Below are 20,302 nucleotides of genomic sequence, written 5' to 3' on the forward strand. Positions count from 1 at the left end.
CCTGCTCACACATTGGGAAGAGCTCACCCATTCCCTCTGGGATTCCATCCAGTGGTACAGTTACTTCTGAAACCTGCATGGATAACTAACCCTCAGCAATACCCTACAACAGCCACATTGAAAAGTCACTCACCGTGTGTAACAAACCAAACAAAAGCAATTAATTATGGAATTACAGGGTCACATTTTAATTCCTGAATTTTACAGTTCAGCATTAATATCACCACATGTATACAAATGGTGTAAAACAAGTACAGTGGTATCTTTAATACAAAATAAACTTCTGTTTTATGGAAAAAACTATACTTCATATCTACACAGACAGCCCATCTTTTCCAAACAAGAGCTAAAATTAAAACTAACTACAAAAATCTCCAAAACAGAGAAACTGCTTCAGTTTAAACTATTCCAGGAGAAATGGACCCATAACACGTATTACAAGAGTGATCTATGTGGTGGATTGCAGCTGGTTCCATCTTTAACATCTCTGACACAGTCGCTGGGAAATCTCCTCTCACTTAGTCATGATCTCAGATCACATATGGGCAAACTGACATTAAAATATTTACAGTTCACGTGCTGCTCTTGAAAACGAAACCTGGACTGTTTGCCTCTGTCACCTTGCCGTGAACTCCCCTATTCCTGTCACAGTTCACTCACCTATGTGGAATGTGCTTTTGTGTTTTAAAAAAGCAGCTTTTGTACCACGCCAGGTTCAGGTGCTGCTTGTGGATTCCGCCTCCAAGCCCTCAAGGTGTTCTCCTGGCAATAATCCCATCTTGGTCCAGACTGTCTTTGGTGTTAAAATGCTGCTCGGTCCATCACTGTGAAAAACCTGTGAGTGTTTCTTACTCCCACCTCAACCACGCAGCTCCCAAACAGGGGAACAGCTGCTCCAGGAGGAGGCAGCTCTTGGAACACCGTGGAGCAGGAGAAGCCAACAGCTGAGGGATGTGCCAGGTGCAGCCCCACCGTGACACAAGCAGCTCCTGCAGACCCTTGGGAAGCCACTGCTCCTTGGCATAGATATTTCTGGACGTCTACACTGACAAAACAAGCAAAACCTTCCATTTTGAATCCAGCTTCCATTCTCTCCTCTTGGAAAATACAAATTAAAACTTATTTTAACTGTTTTAAACAACTCAACATGCACTATAACTGCAGCGTCCCTCCCTCCGATCGTGAGAAATGCAGTTTAGTTGGTAATAAATGGTCCCAAAATATGGATTGTTCTTATGCAAACAGAGTTAGTTTTCCCTTAAAATTTTTTAAAAGAGGCATTGCTAAAAGAACACAACTGACAGCACCATTACAAAATTAAGATTACTGGGTTCAAAATTTAAGCTTGAATTTTTTTTTCCTAGTTCTGTTAAACAATGGGGAAACCCTGCAATATTTTTAAAAAAGTGTTACCATACCTTTCCCTCCCCCTTTCCCTCCCGACACCTGAGACTTTCCTTGCTGAGAAGCCATCATCCAGGTTCTGAGAATACTAACCCACCTTTTTTTTAAATTTTTCTTTTTTTGACAGCCTGAATGGCAGACTCCTTACTTTCTAGAAAGACATTAAGTTCCTTGGAAGATTTGTGTTTACAGAACTAACCCTTTCTAGCTGATACACCGAGTTTCTTTTGCTACTCCTTGTATTATCTTATATACTCATGGGAGAAAGCTTTCTGATTCAGATTCTTTTTAGCTCTTAAAACAGTTGCAGCATTTGAAACCCCATAATAAAAGTTCTTATTCCAAAGTTTTGGTTTCTTTTATGAACCCAGACGAGGTCTTTTCCTTGGAGATGTCTCCTCCTCTTCATCATCGTCTTCATCATCAGGATAATCCACTAGCCCAACTAGACTTCCCTGCCAATTAGAAAAAGGAAAAAGGAATTTTTTATATTGAAGAAATACCTAGAAAGGTGCAAACTTTGAACAAAACCTGCAGCCAACCTGTCCAGGGCACACCGGCCTTTGCCATTCCAAGTCCCATTTGTCTGGAAAATGGGTCTGAACCTCAAGCTGCAAAACGTACTGGAGCTTCCTCACTGCTCTGGGTCTGGACTGAGAACTGTTTCAAAACCACCTGCAGCCCAGCGGGACAGACACAAACTCCAACGTGCAGGCTGCCATCCCTTTGGCTGCCCAGCCTTAGGGTGGGCAACCAATCCCTGCTACACTTCTCTGCAGCTGCTCAGGAGCTCGATGGCTGAGGATTCCAGTAATGCACGGCTGAGTCCGGCACCTCACAGGGGTCACTCACTGCATTTGTCTCCTCAAAACCACTGGGCAATTCCCCAGCCAGCGGGGCACTAACAGGGTTCCCAAAAACCCCAATTTCCTTTGTACATCAGACACAGAGCAGCCAGTGAGCAGGAACAAAAAGCGGAAACAGTGAAATGATGCAGAGGATGTGGGATGAGACTGCACCCACCAGAGTCCTGCCCCACTCAGCCCTCCCTGGAGCAGTGAGGGATTCACTGGGGGGCTCGGGTGAATTTACCCCAGCTCAGCCCAGCTGCCCGCAGGCTGTTGCTGCTGTTACCCTGGGACAGCCCCACGCGAGTTCTCCCACCTTGGGGGCCGGTACTGCCGGGCTCAGGGCCGTGTTCTTGGAAGAGGAGCCGTTGGAGCTCGCTGGTGATGTCTGAGCTGCCACGGATTTGCTGTTTGCACCGTTCGCACCGTTGGCTGCGCTGGCTGAGTGGGAAAAAGTGAATTTGAATCCCCCAGCTGAAGTCCTTTTTGGAAGATTCTCTTTGTCTTCACTCTCCTTAGCTGAGGGACAAACATTGTCACACTTAGGTATCAGCTGCACACCAAGGAGTACAATCCACAACACAGTGCAATCGCAGGTGAGAGCCAGCAGGTATTTTGGTTCCAATTCTGCTGCAATTCTCAGTTCCCCAACCAAGCCCATCCTGAGCCCACCAGCAGCAAACTGAGCAGGGCCTGGATGCTGAGGGCACAGGGACGTGGCTCACGTGGAGCACACAGGCACATTCAAAGTGCTGCTTTTGGATACATTTAAAGTCATAATTTTAATGCTAAACCGGCTTGCGAAGACACATTTGGATCTCAACTCAATTACATGGAATACCCTGCACTGCTGCTTGAGGTACAGAGCACAAACCACGGATTAGTTTGGGTGATGCTCCACGTATCTGCCATGGAGCACTGCCAGTGCCAACGAGCTCAAACAGAGTAAATACCTTTTTTAGTTTCCATAAACTTCTCATAGCTATCTGGAAAATCATCCTCCTGTTTTGACTTCTCAACTGGAGGTACAACAGCTTCGCCTTCTTCCTCCTCATCTTCGTTGAACCACATTTCTTCATCTTCCTCCAAGGCTCTGGCATCCCTGCGGAATCTATTGCTACGCAATATGGATGGGACACTGTAGGAGACACACACAGGGATTCCAGCTTGGCTGCTGTTTCAGGCTCGGGATCAAATGCCTTCCAGAGCTTTAGAGGGTAGTCAGTGCATTTGAAAAGGCAATGCAGCTCCATCTCTGGTTCTGCCTTCACCCCAAGAGTCACCAACACCCCAGCTGATGACGAGCCAGACCGAATCTCAAATCAGAGGGACAAAGCAACATTTTGCTCTTCTCTTAGAGAGCTCTCTCTCTTCTCTTAGAGACTTTTCTGAACGTAACATTTAGTGCACTGGCCAACATCAGCTCTACTACACTTGGCCACAAGGAAAGGCAGATGGGGCTTTCCTCTAATCCAAGAAGTTTCCACCAAGAATGAAACCCAACCCCAGTCCCAGCCTCTTGCTCTGGGCAAGAGAAAAGCAAGGAGGAGCCCTGCAGAGCAGCAGCCCCTGCCAGGCTCAGGGCACAGAAGGTGGGGCCTACCTGTTCAGCTTCTGGCTTTGGCGGTCCTTTTCCTGCTCGTATTTTGTCTTCAGCCCCTTGAACGTCTGAACATACTCAATAGATTCAAGTGCATTATAGAAGTTTTCAACTATATGTGCAATAAGGGACTTAATATCTTCCTGCAGAAGAACAAAAACCAGGGTTTCAGCCTCAAATGGGCACAAGCAGCAGTTCAGAAAGCTTTGGAGTTTAGTTTGGAAAGTAACTGACTTCTTGCCAGAGCCAAAGCATTATTGTACAACATTATACAAATGTGAAGCATGAAATCAGATTTATCCTTAATAAAATAGATGAGATTGAGAAATAATTATTAGGCTTCCCATAGAAACAGACAATGGACCCAGCAGTGTCCCAATTGTATTTGTGACACTTCTGTTAAACAAACATCTTTTATGTATGAGAGCTGTGCCCTGTCCTCCCCACAGGCTCCAGCTCTCCCCAGTCCTCAGCAACTACAGCAGCTCATGTGGGACCAGGAACCTTGTGGTCTGTCCCCCTCTATCAAGTCTCTCACCCTATCAGGCAAATCCTACAATTCCTAATGTTCTTCTGGCTGGAAAAGACAGCAGCTACCATATCCTCCAACTAAAAAGCACCCTTCACTTTCACAGACCACAAAGCCTCCCAGCAAAGCCTCCCACATGTGAAGGCACTGGCAGCAAGCGGCTCAGGAGCTGCTGCAGGTCCTCGTTTTCCAAGGAGCTGGGTGCTGCTGTAAGAGCTGCAGCTGCACTCACCACTCTGATGAACTCGAAGAGCTCAATCACAGCCGAGTTGAGCAGGTTGTACCGAGTGCCATTGTCCAGCAGGGCGTTGATAACTGGCTCAAAGAGGTTTCCCTTGGTGATGTAACGGTTGTAGAATTCATCTTTCAGCCCGATTATCCTCCTCATAAAGCGAAGAGCACCTGTGGGAAGAAAAATTCAAGGAGTTAATAACCACATGCCAGGGCTCCTGGAAAGAACTGAAACCCCTCGTGTTACCCAGAGGAAGATGGGCCCCCAAACCCAGAGCATTACTATCTCATCCACACCCGTTAACACAAATCCCAAGTTCAGGTGTACACTGGAACACCTTCCACAGAGTGCCCACCATGCCTGGAAGAAGGAAATCACACCAGCTCCATACTCACACAAGGCCAGAAATGTGTGTTTTGAATTCATCAACACCAGCACTCTTCGCAGCAAATCTTTGTTCATAATGTAATTCTTGATGTGGTATGTGTGGTGTTCCACACAGAAAGTAAGCAGCTCCAAAATTAAGGCAAGTAGTTGTGCTGTTTGGTAATTATCTGCAAGAAAAATGAACAATTTCAACTTTCAGTCAGTTGACTAGGAAAAAAACAACCCACTAACTTAAAAACAGATGAAAATGTTCCTTCATCTTCCAGTCACCTCAAGTGAATCAAAGCTCCTGCATCTATTTCAGTAAAAAGTATTAGAATAAATAAAATATGGGCATGCCGAACTTATTTTTTTAATAGACAACCATACACAGCACACAAGACAAGTTTCAAAACTCAAAGTCAATTCAGACTTACCAGGACAAATTGTATTACTCTTAGTGGATCCAACTACTGCATCTGATAAAGAAAAAAACAACAAAAAAAAAATCAGAAAAAGGTTTTCAAAGCACTATAAAGATTTAAAAGATGGGGATAAACAATCAATTCTACCAAGTGGTCAGATTTTTCATCAGATCAAACATTTGTGAGCTACAGCAACATAAACACACAGCAAGAATGCAGCCAGGTGAGATTTCTGTATTTAATTTACCTTACAAAGTTTAAATCCATCTAGGTGAAAATGTATAATCTACACCTTAGGAATATAATACAGAATAAAAGCACCAATCCTGAATTTTTCAAATCATGCATTAGAATGAGTGCATTTTAATTTGCAGACACTGCATTTTAATTACAGACACACTCTGCTTTACAGGAAGCATTTTATAAGTGCAATTAACAATTGCATATTAGCATGATTAACATCAAGGAAGTGCATCTTGCACAAAGCACAGCACGAAGCTACAGCGGCATCCAGAGCTGCAGGGAAGAGCTGAGAACTGCTGCCCACAGAACCCCTGTCCCTGGGGGAGCAGCACTTTTCCACAGGCACATTCCCAGCTGGCATCACAGGCTGATCCCTGCGACCAGGGAGCTGTGATCGGTGACTGTCAGTCACTGCCAAAAATTACAGGCCTGAAAGGAAGAAAAAGAAAATGGAAATATTCAGTACCTTTTTCACATTTATCCTCTGATGTATTGGCCAGAAGCGGAGCAGTGAGAACGTGCATACAATGGTTGTAGAAGAAATTGAGAAATTCACTCTTTTCTGTTTTCTAAAACAAAAATAACTTTATTAAGCACTGGGATTTGTACACAGGCTTTTAAATAGGAAAGAACAGTGACAAAGGCAACAGCCCACACAGAATTCTACTGGCCCCTTCAGGTTTGCCTGTGTATTTGTTGGGCCTGCAGGACTGTGTTTGTTCAAGGAAGATCAGTTTTTGCATTTTGGGGCAGCTAACAAAGCTCACCATGACCAAAAAATCCCCACCACGCAAACATCTCCTGAAAAACATCAACAACTCAAAAAGCTTGACAAAACTTTTGTTAATAAACACCTGCACAATGCCCCAAAATGGAAACGTTAAGCTTCTTTTTGGCTTGTTTAAATTCAGTATCAGAGCAAACACGGAGAACGTCAGGTTTTCAGCTCTGCTGAGACAGTGCAGTGTCTGTGCCCCCCATCTCCTTACATTGGCTGTGGCTAGCATATTCTCTGGGTCAATCAGAGTTCTCAGCAGCCCCATTAACTGAACAGCTCCCCCCAGCTCTGGATCTGTGTCGCAGATCATCTGCTCAATGACCACATTGATGAGGAGGATGTCCTGCAGAAAAATCCCAGACAAACACACCACCAAACAGTTAGACACAGTTTCAAGAGTGGAAAGCAATTTCCATAGTCTCTGTAATTTTTTTAATTGAGAGCTGCATTTGGATACAGAAATTCTGGCAAGCACAACCCTCCACACCTACAACCCTCATTAGTCAGATTTCCAAAACCGTAAACTCACACAACACCAACATGTTCAGAAATGTTTGTATATTAAACCCACTTTTTCCTGTACTTCTAGAGGTTTGTTTTGCTGTTTTGTTTGTCTCCTCCTTGCCCAAAGACTCAACAAACTGCAAACCACTGTGACTTACATCATCACTCTGCTGGGCCTCTTGCATCACAAATTCTCGGACCATGGATGGGCTAAATTCTACCAGATAAGAAAATATATCTGTAGCAGCAGATCTAACTTGCAGATCATCCATTCCCTAATAAAGAGAGAAACTGATTAGCAAGAACAAATTAAGCTGGTATTTATTATCAAGTAAAGCTGAAAGTAATGGGCAGTTGGAAGTTTTGGGAACATCTCATTACCAGAGTTTCCATGAGAAACACAGTAACAGGGTTACAGAAAAACAACAATAAACCAGCAAAATCAATGTTGAGGCAGCAACAGCTGCTCCAAACACAGGAGTGAAAGAAATTCTGTTTTCCCACTGCTGATTAGGACAGATTAATCTGCTAACGACAGGATTACGAGATCTTTTGGGAGGAACCAGCCAACAGTTCAAGATTATCTAAAAATACTTCTCGGGCCCTGGGCCAGCAACAACCACAACAACAATCAGCTGCATAAAGAGCCTCTGCCAGTTTTTACACCCCCTCGTCCCAAGGACTGTGCTGACCACAAGCTCACACAGAGTGAAAATGCCCAGAGAGCCAGGTCAGGCACTTCAGAGCTGGGGGCAGGATCCTGCATTGGGAATGCTCCGATCAACTCCCACTCCCAGCACGGCAAAGCTGACACAGAGGGGCTCAGCAGAGCCAAAACTGGCTCAATGGCTGGAGCTCTTTTACTCGGTTAAAATCAGCTTGAAGTTTCACTCACCATTACAATTTCAAGAGCTGGAAGAATTCCCAACTTTGCCAAAGTTTTGAAAAATGCATCTCTGTTCTGAGGTTGTAACGTCTGAGAAAAGGCGCAAAATTCCTTGAAGAAGTTCACCTGTCGTGCAGGGAAAAAGGAATTAGAGCATGTGGGTCAGAAAACACTGAAAGGATGAAACGGTTACGTTTTGTGGCAGAGTTTGTGTGCAGGCTGATTCTACAGAAATCCCTCAGCGACTGCAGAAGAGTCTCACTGTTGTTCCTTCATCCCTCTGACCCAGAGCCTCGGAGGCACCACGGGGAGCTGGCACTTACCAGTTCACACCGTTTGTCGTCGTCTGTAGCTTCGTCTGTCAATTGTGCAAAAACTTCTGATAAAAACTTCTCGTCTTCCTGTGTAACACACAAAAGGAACACACCTTACACAGCGCCTCTGGGAACAACTTCCATCCCTACAGGAGCCAACCCTGCAGAAAGTCCAGCTCTCCATCCAATTTATCCCAACGAAGACAAATGCCAGAGCACGCATCCAGTAGGATATTTCCCAGGGCGTTGTTTCAGCACTCCCTCTGAGCAGCAGGAGCAGCTCCAGGAGAGCAGAGCCAGGTGAAGCTGAGCTCAGTGATGGTCCCTAAAACTGCAACTACGAAGCGCCAGCCAAGGGACAACTTCGCAGCCATGTCCCCAGTACCTTACTCACAATAAAACAACCTCTCCCACTTGCATGTGCTCTGCTTTGCCAGGCTGGGAAACTTCATGGACTATTACTGGCTTTTCATATCCTCTGTTACCAAGAGATATTTAAGTATATACAGGAACACCTCACCTCTTGCAAAGCATTTCAGTTACCCCATAAGATCAAGAGGTGCCCAAACACCAGAGTGAACATCAGCATCTCTCAAGGGTTCGGGCCCTTCCTGCCCTTTGATTATTATGCACTCTTTCACAGTGAAAACAGTGTTGGCATTCTCCCAAATTCAAAATGTTTGTTACCTTTTAAAGACAATATAAATCTGACAGCAAACAGTAACATGCTACAGCTTTACAAAACTTTGCATCACTGTACCAATTCAACCCAATAAACTCGTGCATTGAACAAGAATGAACAGAACAGCAGCATTCCAATACACATGAACTTTACATTGCATAACACAGTGTGTGCTTACTGCTCTATTTTGCTGTGCGCTGTCACTAAAACCTGTCTGCTTTATTTATTAACAATACAGAATTTTTACAGTTACAGCAATGCCAGCCAAAGACTGGCAAACCTTTTCCTGACAATTTTAAGATGTGGGGATGAAAGTGCTTTACAAACAAACGATACCTGGAATCAACATCACAGGGAGTGCAACATACACGGATTTAGTAGTTTATTTTAAGCTTTGCTGGCTTAAACAGCTTAATTAAGCCTGGTACAAAAAAAAACCCAAATCATACTACAATCAACAGCAGATTGAGTAGAAAATCCCTACTGCAGAGCACCTGAGCACAGAAACATCTCCTGCTTGTCTGGGGCTGCTGCTCAGCCCAGTGCTGTGTCCTGAAGCATGGGATGGATGGAGGTTCCTTGCCCACGTGGCTGCCCTTCCAGCAGCAGCAGCGCTGGGATCTAGTGCTCCGGGCCACGTAGAAAGGAGCTTTGCTGCCGTGGCAAACACAATCTGCTGCTCCTCTAAACTGCCTTCTCCCAGGGAGCTTTGCCAGTGTATTTAGGGTAACAGGACGTCCCATGTGCTCCCCAAACCCAAAGGAGCTTTGGAGCTCTTGTGCCCAACAAGCTGATTTACACCACAGGCCTGCGAAAGCAGTCCTGGCCCTCAGGTCCCCACGGCCTCGAGAGGGAATTTTCCTCAAGTGTGCTATAACACCTTTTCCATGTGTGCTTTCTTCAAGGATCAACATTATCTGTGAATGACCACACATCTCAACCACAGGATTTAGAATCAGCAGGCAAACCTGTGTGCACATACTCCACATCCATGATGGCAAAGACAGCCACGGCAGACCCAGCAAGGAACTGTCAGAGAATTTCAGAACCTTCTGCAAGGAGTACTCGAGGTAACAGCAAATCAGAGTTCTCTGTTACTGCACAATGAAATATTCAGTACTGCAGAGCCCCAGTGGGAAAAAAAAAAAAAAAGAACTCTACAGACCTAAAAATCTCTAAATGCAAACAGGATGTGGCTTCAGGAGCATAATATTGAATTTATTTTTAGTTTTTGAAAATATATGCAAAAGAATGTAAAGGAAAATCTTTAACACAAAGCTAATAATTTCGCAAGAGGGATTTAGTTTTTTGTTTCCTTCTGCTATTGAGCCACAAAGGTAGTAGAAAGAAGCCAAATAGCATACTCATGCATTTCTCTGCAATTACTCAGTTTTATTTTCCAGTGCTCTAATAAACTCTTTACCACATTTCACCCATATTTGAACTCATTAGCATATTCCACATGGATATGTTATGTCTCCAGTGCCCCTTTCTTTCCACCAGTTTTACTCCCTTCCTCTCTTCCTCAACTCTTGGTGTTTCACAGAGGCTCTCCACACTCACCCCAGGAGTACGGGGTAAGAATGTGAGGTATCCCACACAAACGGACCATTTCTGGACACAGATAAACAGAATAAAGGCACTTGGGAACCCATGAGTTTGCACAACACAGCTCCAACTGAAAACCCCAGAATGCCATGAATTCACACAGCTCTTCACCAAGGCTCCTTCCAGGGTCCCAACCACCTCGGAGCCTCTTCTGACTACAAAGTCTGCAGGACAGTTTTTCATAAAGTAACAGCTTGGTTATTTATTAATTACCACTTCTGGATATCTGTATGAAAAAAAAACCCCAGCAACTAATTACTTAATCTTTAAGACAACAGGAACATTTGAAATTAGTACCATGATGTAACAGTGGTGTCACAGGAATGGTTCTGAACATGCTCTTTTGAATCACAGATCCAGAATTTGTCACAAAACCAGCACAATGTCCCTAATACAGAATACAACGAGTTACCTGTTCTCTGAACACCTACACAAACTTCACCAAAAATTGTATGCTGCTTGGGAATCAAGGAGAAAAATCTTCAGCTTTACAACCCATTAAAAAATATTAGCATACTCACCTGAAATGTACCTCTTCAAGATACAAAATCAGAGCTATCAGAGAGCAGGGCAAGCATTCAGAACATTGTGCAAATGATGTGTGTGATTAACTGTAATCCATTTTGAAACTACAGCTACAAACAATCCATCTAGATCATATGAAGAACCACTTACCTGCAACATACTGACAATCTCAACTTTGTTGAAGAAAATAAAGGAAGTGAGGGTAGAAAGAAAATTCTCTTCAAAAACAGATGGTGTCGGCAAGATGATGTCCTGAATATACTGTACCCTGTAAGTCTGGTGGATTTTTTGCCTGAGTTCAGAGTCTGTAATAGGAATAACCTCCTTAAATTTTGCTGTTTTGGTCAAGAACTCCCTGTGCCGTTTTGGCTGAGCCAAAGAAGGATCATACTCGAGGCATCCGACCACATCCATAATACACTCGTCAGAGAACATCACCTCAAACAGAGTTGCTTTGTTGAGGAACAAAATCCCTCTAATAATTTCATACAAATGATGCAAGCCTTCGGTGTTCTCTAAATTCTCACAGACTTGGAAAAGCTGTAGCAGTTTTTTAATGTAGCCTTCGTTCTCCAAGGCCAGCGCCAGCTTTTCCCTACGGATGGGTGAGGAAAGAACAGAGGTAACTAGGTCAGCAATCTCTTCAAGTTTGTTGAGTTCACAAGTAGGAAGGTCAATCAGAGGACTGGTTTCAGGCATTTCCTCTATGTGCTCCTCTTCTGACTCAATAAGGTCCTGCGTGACTTCCACTGAAGGATCCTTACCCTGAACCTGAGGGAAGAGTGCACACAGTTACTGTCTGATCCCAGAATGTTCCCAAAAATGAGCAGGTCAGTACCCCAAGTAACAACACAGCTCAACTGCCCAGCGTGTCCCAAGGCAGCTGCAACGGGATCGGAGCTCTCTGGCTCCTGACAGCACACTGGCAGTTCCACTGCACTCCACCAAGCAGCTTCCTGAGGCCGCCTGGGAGGAGGACAATTAAAGCACAGAACTCTGGCAGCCCCTTTCTGACCAACACAATCACACCAAGTGCCCCAGAACAGCGACCACCTGAGTCCCACCATTACAGTGATCCTGCAAAAGCCTGACAATCAACCATGAGAACAACTGGTGCTCTAAGCAAGGGCAATTTAAGACCTTGCACAGAAAAGAGCAAATATTTGCTTACTTTACAAGCAGGTTTAAAAAGGATGCACAAATACATCAAGTCACAGAAGACACTAAAACACCTGGAAGAAACAGCATGTTTCAATTTACTGTACCTGGCAGATTTTTTCCCAAATTTCATCACAGCCAGCTTTTTCTTGAAAACTCAGTGCTAAATCATAGTTCTCTGCTTCTGACCAAACAATCAGGGTGTCCTGTTTGAGATAAAATCAAGAAAGTAATTGTTTCTGTAACAGGTCAGCACTGCATATTAACCTCTACTCCTTTAAAGCAAATGTCTACAGAATAAGTGATTTTAATTAAAATTACACTCATCAAAAAAAACCATAAACCACTAAAACATTGTATCACCTGTTCTGCCATACATCAACTTACTTTCTTGTCATTTTATGACCACTGCCTTACATAAAACATATTTAAAGATACTATTTTTCATATCCAAGCCACTTATGATGGCATTTTTCTGCAAGATACATTTCTTGAGCCAACAGTCTCGAAATGGGAACGCACACACTAGATTAAGAAAACCTACAACATAACAGGTTAAGTATTTTCATATTTAGCAAGACAGAAACAAACCCTCTCAGATTTCAGTTTTCGCCTCAGAAAGCATTAAAGACAGCCCTAGCTAAGTGAGATATAATGCCTTGCTAATGTTCAAATATCCCTTTCTGAATTAAAAGCCATACAGCCTGAATAATACAGAACTCCCAAGTTCTTACTAAAGTTACAACCATCTTGCCAGTTATTTTCATTTGAGCCAGGTTTTTCTTCTCTGTTACTATTGTCTCCATCAATTCAATTTGTGCACTTGCACAGCAGACCTGGAAGTTTTGATGGAATTTCTGAACAGGCTACAATGATTTTTGAAGAGGTTTTATTAAGACACTTGCTGCTGTCCTGTAAGGAATGCAAGCCTGTACTTCAACATTCAGTTAAATATATATTCAAGACAATATAGAGTGGTTGTGGTTTAACCCAGCTGCCAAGGAAGCACCACACAGCTGCTCACTCACTTCCTCCCACCACTGGGATGGGAAGGAGAATCAGGACAAGGTGAAAGTTCTGTTCTTGAGGTAAGGACTGTTTCAAAAATGAAATAAAGTAAAATATAATGAACAATTATAATAGTTACAGCAAAAAAGGAAAGGGAAGAAAGGAATAAACCCTGACAGGTAAGTGATGCTCAGCACCACCTGAGCAGTGATTGGCCCCTCCCAGCCAACCCCCCAGTTTATCCCTGTCCCTGTTATCCCAGGGTATGGGATGTCCCTCTGGCCAGGTCAGCTGTCCTGGCCACGCTCCCTCCCAGCTCCCTGGGCAGCTCCTCACTGCCAGAGCAGGGGGAACTCATCAGTCCTTGACTGAAGGCAAGCACTGCTCAGCAACAACTAAAACATCCCTGTGCTATCAGTGTCATTCTCATCCTAAATCCAACCACAGCACTGCACCAGCTACCGGGATGAACATGAACTCTGTCCCAGACAAGAGCAGGAGAACAGTTCCCCATCCTACAGCAAACTCATCTTCATATAAAAATCTCCAAACTGAGCAGCTCTCTGCTAACTCTCCAGAATACTTGATGAGCTCCAGCAAAAGCGTTCAACATTCCAAGTTGGACTCCCTGAACTGTTACCACAGTTTTTTAAATACTGAAGTGCTTTTTAAACACTAGCAAGCTTTTGCTTAATGGTCAGTAAGGTAATTTAATTCCCACATTTATGACATTCAATATTCACCACACAACTCATCAAGGCTGGTTAGGTCTTTAGGCCACTTTTAGTGAACACAAAATATTAAGAGTGGTATGTTTAAGCTCAGCAAGGAAACCCAAAGAAACACCTGATGATATTCCTTAGGAAGCTTCAGGAGCAGTAGGGTTTAAAAAGACCTTTGTAAATGCAGTTATCTGGGCTCACGCTGGCCAGGGAGCACTCCTCTACTGCCAGGTGTGAGGGGATGACATCTGGGAAGGACTGCTGGCATGGGACAGGAGGTTCCCTCTTCCATCAGCAGTTCTTTGGAAAACACACATCTGTCTCAACAAACACAACTGCCCAGCTGCTGCAACTACCAGTGGAACATGAACGAACACCAGCAGCACCGATACAGCATTGATTCTTCAGTTCATTTCTACAGTAATCCTGACTGCTCAATATCCACGGGGAGTTGTATATCTTGGGGGTTTTGGCTGTGCCCCTTTTTTTTTCTTTGAAAATAAAGTTAAGAATATCATCACCGTTGACAAATGCCAACCAATAGATCCATTTCCTTCTCCCAAAATAATCACAGGCCACACTAAAAACAATGGAATTTGCAGAGACAAGTTTTTCACTTCCTTACTAATTTTTACACATTTCTTTAGAGAAACAAAGTTTCCCTGTTGTGGAAAGAACAGAATTCAATGAGTGAACAGAGTTCACTGTGGTCTCAGCACTGTTGTGAGCTGTTTATTTATATTACAGTGGCCTAAATTACACTTGCACTTTTCTCCTACAGAGAAATATTAATAGGGAGCCTCTCTGCTGTCAGGCTCCACTCACAACTGGCCCAAGTTCTTAGAGCTGACATGGTTTTCACTCACAGCTGTCCCCCCTCGTCTCCAGCTCAGGACCTCTGGATCTCTGTATTTACCTTGTGCCATTTCAGAGTCAACAACTCAACTGGGCTTCAAGGGAAAAATAATAATTGTCAACTGCACGCATTGAAAAGCCTCACCAGCTCCCTGATCTGGTTTTATGGCTGCTACAGAATTCCAAATCTGAAATGTTTACCTTGAAACATTCTGTGCAAGCACTGATGCCCTGACACTCAAAATCAATGCACTCCAGGTAAGCTGAGCCTCTGAGGTGCTTCACTGAACAAAGAAGGACACACACATTGAGCAGCCCTATTCATAGCCCAGGATGATTCAAGTAAGAGAATTAACGCAGTAACTTAAAATGACTCCAGGCACCCAGGGACTGCAGGCAAAAATTTGTGAAAATTCTCGAGTTACTGAATGGTACTTGTTACAATCTGTACTGCCCACACAAAGCAGAAGTTACATAAGCTTTTCCAAAAATATTGCAGAAAGACTGAAAGATGGTTTCAACAGAAAATAATTGTCCAAAACCAATATAAGACGTACTCATCTGGCACACGCTTCCTGCATGACCTCAGACAACCCACGAAGAGCAGACAGACACCTTCCAGGCCGAGCTCCACCACTCCCACCTGCTTAGAGGCCGTGCTGCTCCATCCTCGAGCAACAGCAATGTTCCTGAATTCACTCAAGCACCAATAAAGACAAAAAGATTAATTCTGAACAAAAACTGAAAGCGAGCAGTTCAAACCCTTCTCCAGTGCTGGTGTGCACAGTGTCTGCTACTCCACGCTCTGTGTCCCTGCACTATGTCCCCATGCCAGCACCAATGTGCCGCACAGGGAAGCAGATGGGGAACACGTGGGGATAAAAACGAATCCAGCAGGAAGACACGTTTCAACTGACTCAGTCCTACATCTAACCTGCCACTGGATGAAGCAGGAGTGAAGAAGCCCCCTGGCAACTGCTGTGGCTGGCTTTAACAGCTCCCCTGCAAATGTGTTAAATCCCGGCCATCGGGAACTCCTGTTCTGCCTCGAGCAAAGCGCTCTGTCGTCACACGAGTGATGGCAACCCTGGGCGAAAGACTGGATCTGCACACGATCTTCACCTCAGAGCTGCAAACAGAGCACACCCAAAGCAAAGGTAGCACCAGAAGGCAGCACTCCCAGCAAGGATTTCTGCAGCAGCTCCACGTCTTTCAGCCACGGGCTTGCCCTTCTGCCAGGGAACGGTAACCTCAAGCAGAGGCTGAAACATCAAATGGGTGTGGTGCCAACGCTTAAAACTGCTGCTGCCAGAGCCTCCAGAACACATCTGACCCTGCCCTCTGGCTAACGCAGGGTGGCCAGCAGAGGTGTGGAACTCTCAAAGCCTATGCCCCAAAATCCACGGGGACCTAAAGCTCTTCAGGCCCTCATGTTCTTTGCATCCATCTAACCAGAGATAATTTTACACTGTACGCTGAGCAGTTTGCACCTATGTCTGACCCATCCTAGTCCAATTTCCCTCGAGAAAGGGAAAGTCGTGATGACAGTGTGCCCAACACCTGGACAGAATGAATTCCCCAGGAACCACAAACACGACTGGAGCAGGGAGGCAACAGGCCTGTCCTGTTTGGGGTTGGTCAATAGCTACAGCACGACTCGGCACTAGCAGCGCAATACTGGAAGTCACAGGCTGATGCACAGCACCGAAAATCAGTGCTGGTTTCCTTTTTCCACGGGACGCTGTTATGCAAACCACAATTAAGCGTTAAGTACCCTCTAAGTCCGGTCAAGTCATTTACATGGCGACAGATGTGTAGGCAGGGCACGTTTCTTTTCCATCAAGCTGCACCACCCTGCAGCTTCCCCCAAATCCAACGCCATCAACTCGAGGACAATGCTCCGTGTCAACTAAAAGCTGCACGAGGTCGTACAAACCTTAAGGAGCAAACAGTGAAGAAAAAGCTTTCTGCCACACAGACACAAAAGCATTAGTTTCAGAAATAAAAGCCAGCCAAAATAAACCTCAGCTTGAGTGTTTCTAAACTATGATCTACCTTTTCCACAAGAAAAATGGTAACAAAAGCTACTTAAGTCACTCGAAACTTTGCTACCAATTAAGTAAAAAAGGCCTACAATTAATCAGTTGTAGTTTCAGGAAACAGGGTGTGAAAGGAAGCATTTTAAAACTTTACAGCAACAAAATCTGCATTTGTATTTCACTATGTATAAGTTTCCTCTAGTAAACAGGAAGCAGTTCAAGACCCTTGGCTTCTGGAGCTCTGCAGAGCTCCTTCCTCAGCATGGGCCCCCCAAGGAAAGCCTACAGCCACCAACCCCATAACCCCTCAAAGCAGAAAGCACAGCGAACAGCCCCCCCTGGAAAGGCTGGCCCCAAACTCCACCTCACTCCTAACCCGAAGGCAGCCAACCAAGGTCCACGACAACAAAGTCTCTTTCTCAAATTCTCACACTGTAACTTGTCACTATAACAAAACCCTCAAAGATGTGTCCCTCTGAGACTCAGGAAGAACAAAATTACTGTTTTCTACCGCGCTGAAACACTCGTGGATACCATAACGATAAAGAACAAGTATCAGCCACTGAAGGAACAGAGACTCTACTGTAGAACAAAGGAACAGAGAGAAAAAACTCCAGAAAACCCATGAGAACAATGCAGGCAGAGACATCAAAAATGCATACTGAAAAAGGGAAAACAATAAAAGCAGAAGAGATTCAGCGAGCTGATTTTTTTCCGTGGATGAAACAAAAATAACCTATTAACACAGCTCCCAACTGTTTTACTTCTTTGTCTTGCAGGAGGTTTACCCCTAGGAAAGGTGACTCTCACCTTGTGGCCTTACCGAGGACAACAGGGGCTCTCAGGGCTAAAAATAAAAACTAAACAGCAATAACAAAGAAAGGAGCCCCACAAAGACAAATTCCTCCATGTTATTTCCAGAAAAAGAACTCAATAAATAAATAAATAAATACACTTCAACAGAGCTGGTCTAAGTTTTGCCTCCCTCATTTTGCAATTCTTTCAGATGGCCTGGCATGGGAGACAAAAGTTACACGTACATGTTTCCAACTCTCCTTCCTGTAATGATTTCAATATTTCTCCAAATTGCACATATTACCTTCAAAGCCTGAAGTCCAAAATGTATTTTTCTAGAAGACCCACATATTTATTTCTAGAATGAGAAGTGCTGAGCACCCACAGGCTTCTAAGCAATTTTTTTTCACCTCTAAAAAAACCATCAACAACTGCATGTCGTCCTGCTTTTCCTTTTTTCCTGAAAAAATGCAATTACTCAGAGCACAAATAATTCCTCAGCACCGGCAACCAGAGAAAGTAAAGCCTAGCGATAATACTTGCCTGCTGTTTTTGATATGCAGTATTTGGATTTATCTTCGATTCTAACAGTAGTGAACCTGAAAAAGGTATGAAGAGAGATTTACTGAATCCAACAAAACAAACATCTCCACACATCTCACACCACTGCCCACGTGCCAGCCAACAGACTCTCAGCTTAATCCAAATCTCACAGAAAATCCACTAGAACCGCCTCCTTTAAATATAATTTCCTAAAACAAGCCAAGTAAGACAAAATTCAACAGGAATATCCCTATTGTAATACATTTTTCTCTTCTAATTTAGTCCAAAACCCACTGTAGCACTCTTTTCTCCTGAAATCTGGTGCAACTTTTTTAGCGGTCTTTTAGGCCAACTATACAAATTCCAGCAGGTAATGTGCTGCCCAGCATAAAAATGTTTTTGTCCAGAGAAGCCACGTGGGCCACTTGCTTTTATTCCCTTCAGCTGCCCTTCAGAAGTGAATCATCCAGCTACTATAAGCGCAGGGACTTCATCTTGTGTATGCAAGTAGTGTATGTCTCCTGGCAACAGCTCCGGAGCGATTTATACCAGTCTTAGGTGGTTTATTTAGCACATTAGCACCTGTCCGCTGACAAAGTGGGGAGCATGTGCCTCCCCCCCTCTAAAAAAGACCCTTTAAGTGACTTTAAAGTGCAATAAAACACAAGGGATGCCACCCGACTGGAACGCAAGCAGGGAATTCCTGAGGAGAAAAAGAGCAACAAACCAACAATTTTTTCACAGCAGTATGAAAGGGAGGAAAAAGAGCACCTTAAAAGCAAAGGATATTGCTCCGAAAGAGAACAAAATGTCCTCACATGTCACGGCTTCGGCTCTGTTCAGGCTGGGGAGCTGCATGGAGCTGAATCAGGGGAGGTGCAGGATGGGTGCCAGGGAAAGGTTCTACCCCCAGAGGGTGGTCGGGCACTGCCCAGGCTCGCCAGGAAACGGGCCCGAGGCTGCCAGAGCCGCAGGAGCGCCTGGACAACGCTCTCGGGCACAGGGTGGGATTGTCGGGAGCTCTGTGCGGGGCCAGGAGATAGACTTTGATGATCCTGATGGGTCCCTTCCAGCTCAGCCTATTCCATAATTCTACGAACTGGGAGGGGAAAAGGCTAAGACCGCGGCAGCAAACGCTGCTGTGGCTTGTGCGGTAAGGAAACTTCACACGATCCGCGAGATAAGGGAAGGCACGGGGAGTGGAAATAAGAACGACAACAATAATTCTCTGGGGTGTCCCAAGGGAAGGCTCCATCAGCCGAGCCCGCCGATGGTGGGGGGCAGCCCCGGCGGTCGGGGCCCGGAGCCGGGCGTGGGGCGAGGGGAAGCGGCCTGGGCAGCCCCGGCCACGCTCTCACCGTCCGACTCGGCGCGCACCAGCAGCGACATCCCCTTCAGCCGCTCCACGTAGCTGGAGGAGACGTGCCCGGTGCCCCTGTCGTCCCATTGCCGATCCTCGTTGAGCGTGTAGACCTTCACCCGCCGGCGGGTGTCCGACATGGTGCAGCCCCGGGCCCGCTCCGCCTCCGCGGGGGCGATGGAGCGAGGGCGGCGGGGAGCAAGCGGGGCCGCCGGGCCGCTCAGGGGCACCGCGGGGCCTTTAACGCGCCGCTTCCCATGGCGAGTCAGCGCCGCCGCGCCCCGGCCCGGGCCTCGCTGGCGCCGCTCCGCCTCAGCAGCTACTACAGCGCCGCCGCCATCTTGTAACCCGGCTCGGGCCGCCTTTCTCTTCCTCCCCGCCCGGGCACGGGCTCCCCTCGCAGGGGCTACGGCGGCCGCCCGCTGCCGCCGCGCCGCCGACGGGACGGCGGCCACGGGGGCGGGGCCGCGGGGCGGGGCCCGCGCGCGCTCCCTCGCGGCGCCGAGGCGGGAACGGGGAGGGGGGAACAAAATGGCGGCTGCCCTCACGCCCCGGGGGGTGGGCGCATCAGTGCCTTTTAACGCCCTTTTCGGCGCCTAAAGGGGGAATTGGCTCGCATACTCCACATAAAAAACTTTTTTTTTTTTTTTTTCATTTTCGTTTTCTTTCTTTTTTTTTAAAAGTCTGTCTACAAGCTGGTGCCAGCGCTGACGAAACACACGCCTCCCCCCCTCACGCCACAGAAAGTGCCACCCACCGCCGTCACACAAAACGACGGGCGAGCTCCACAACCCGGCCAGGGTAAATTTAAACCGCACACGCAACTGAAACAGAGTTTCAATTTTCAGGAAGAAAAGGTATCCCCCTGCATCACAAAA

General features: G+C 45.6%; 1 protein-coding gene across 3 annotated transcripts; it reads right to left on the reverse strand.

Annotated features, from left to right (window-relative positions):
• Window positions 1-164: 164 nt before the first annotated feature.
• Window positions 165-19,845, reverse strand: PPP4R3B (protein phosphatase 4 regulatory subunit 3B). Of its 3 annotated transcripts, none has more exons than XM_038131722.1 (16): window positions 19,423-19,845; window positions 18,065-18,120; window positions 12,210-12,308; window positions 11,095-11,715; window positions 8,139-8,216; window positions 7,825-7,941; window positions 7,088-7,204; window positions 6,637-6,768; window positions 6,114-6,216; window positions 5,417-5,458; window positions 5,009-5,167; window positions 4,614-4,783; window positions 3,856-3,995; window positions 3,206-3,390; window positions 2,569-2,693; window positions 165-1,859 (listed from the first exon to the last, which is right to left on the reverse strand). In XM_038131722.1, exons 1-16 carry the CDS (start codon window positions 19,562-19,564, stop codon window positions 1,764-1,766), a joined length of 2,382 nt encoding a protein of 793 aa, XP_037987650.1. In that variant the 5' UTR covers window positions 19,565-19,845; the 3' UTR covers window positions 165-1,763. The 3 variants fall into 3 exon arrangements, with proteins under 3 accessions (XP_037987650.1, XP_037987649.1, XP_037987652.1); XM_038131721.1 differs by having other exon boundaries at window positions 2,569-2,771; window positions 19,423-19,841; XM_038131724.1 differs by lacking the exon at window positions 165-1,859 and having other exon boundaries at window positions 2,642-2,773; window positions 3,207-3,390.
• Between the last annotated feature and the right edge of the window lie 457 nt (window positions 19,846-20,302).

The sequence above is a fragment of the Motacilla alba genome, chromosome 3 (genome assembly GCF_015832195.1).
Source record: "Motacilla alba alba isolate MOTALB_02 chromosome 3, Motacilla_alba_V1.0_pri, whole genome shotgun sequence".
Classification (NCBI taxonomy): domain Eukaryota; kingdom Metazoa; phylum Chordata; class Aves; order Passeriformes; family Motacillidae; genus Motacilla; species Motacilla alba.

Coding starts and splice junctions, on each gene's coding strand:
- PPP4R3B (XM_038131721.1), bottom strand. CDS start 19,564: ATGTCGGACACCCGCCGGCGGGTGAAGGTCTACACGCTCAACGAGGAT. Junction 6,769..7,087: donor AGGCCCAGCAGAGTGATGAT/GTAAGTCACAGT, acceptor ATTTTTCTGCAG/GACATCCTCCTCATCAATGT. Junction 5,459..6,113: donor AGAGGATAAATGTGAAAAAG/GTACTGAATATT, acceptor TTTCTTTATCAG/ATGCAGTAGTTGGATCCACT.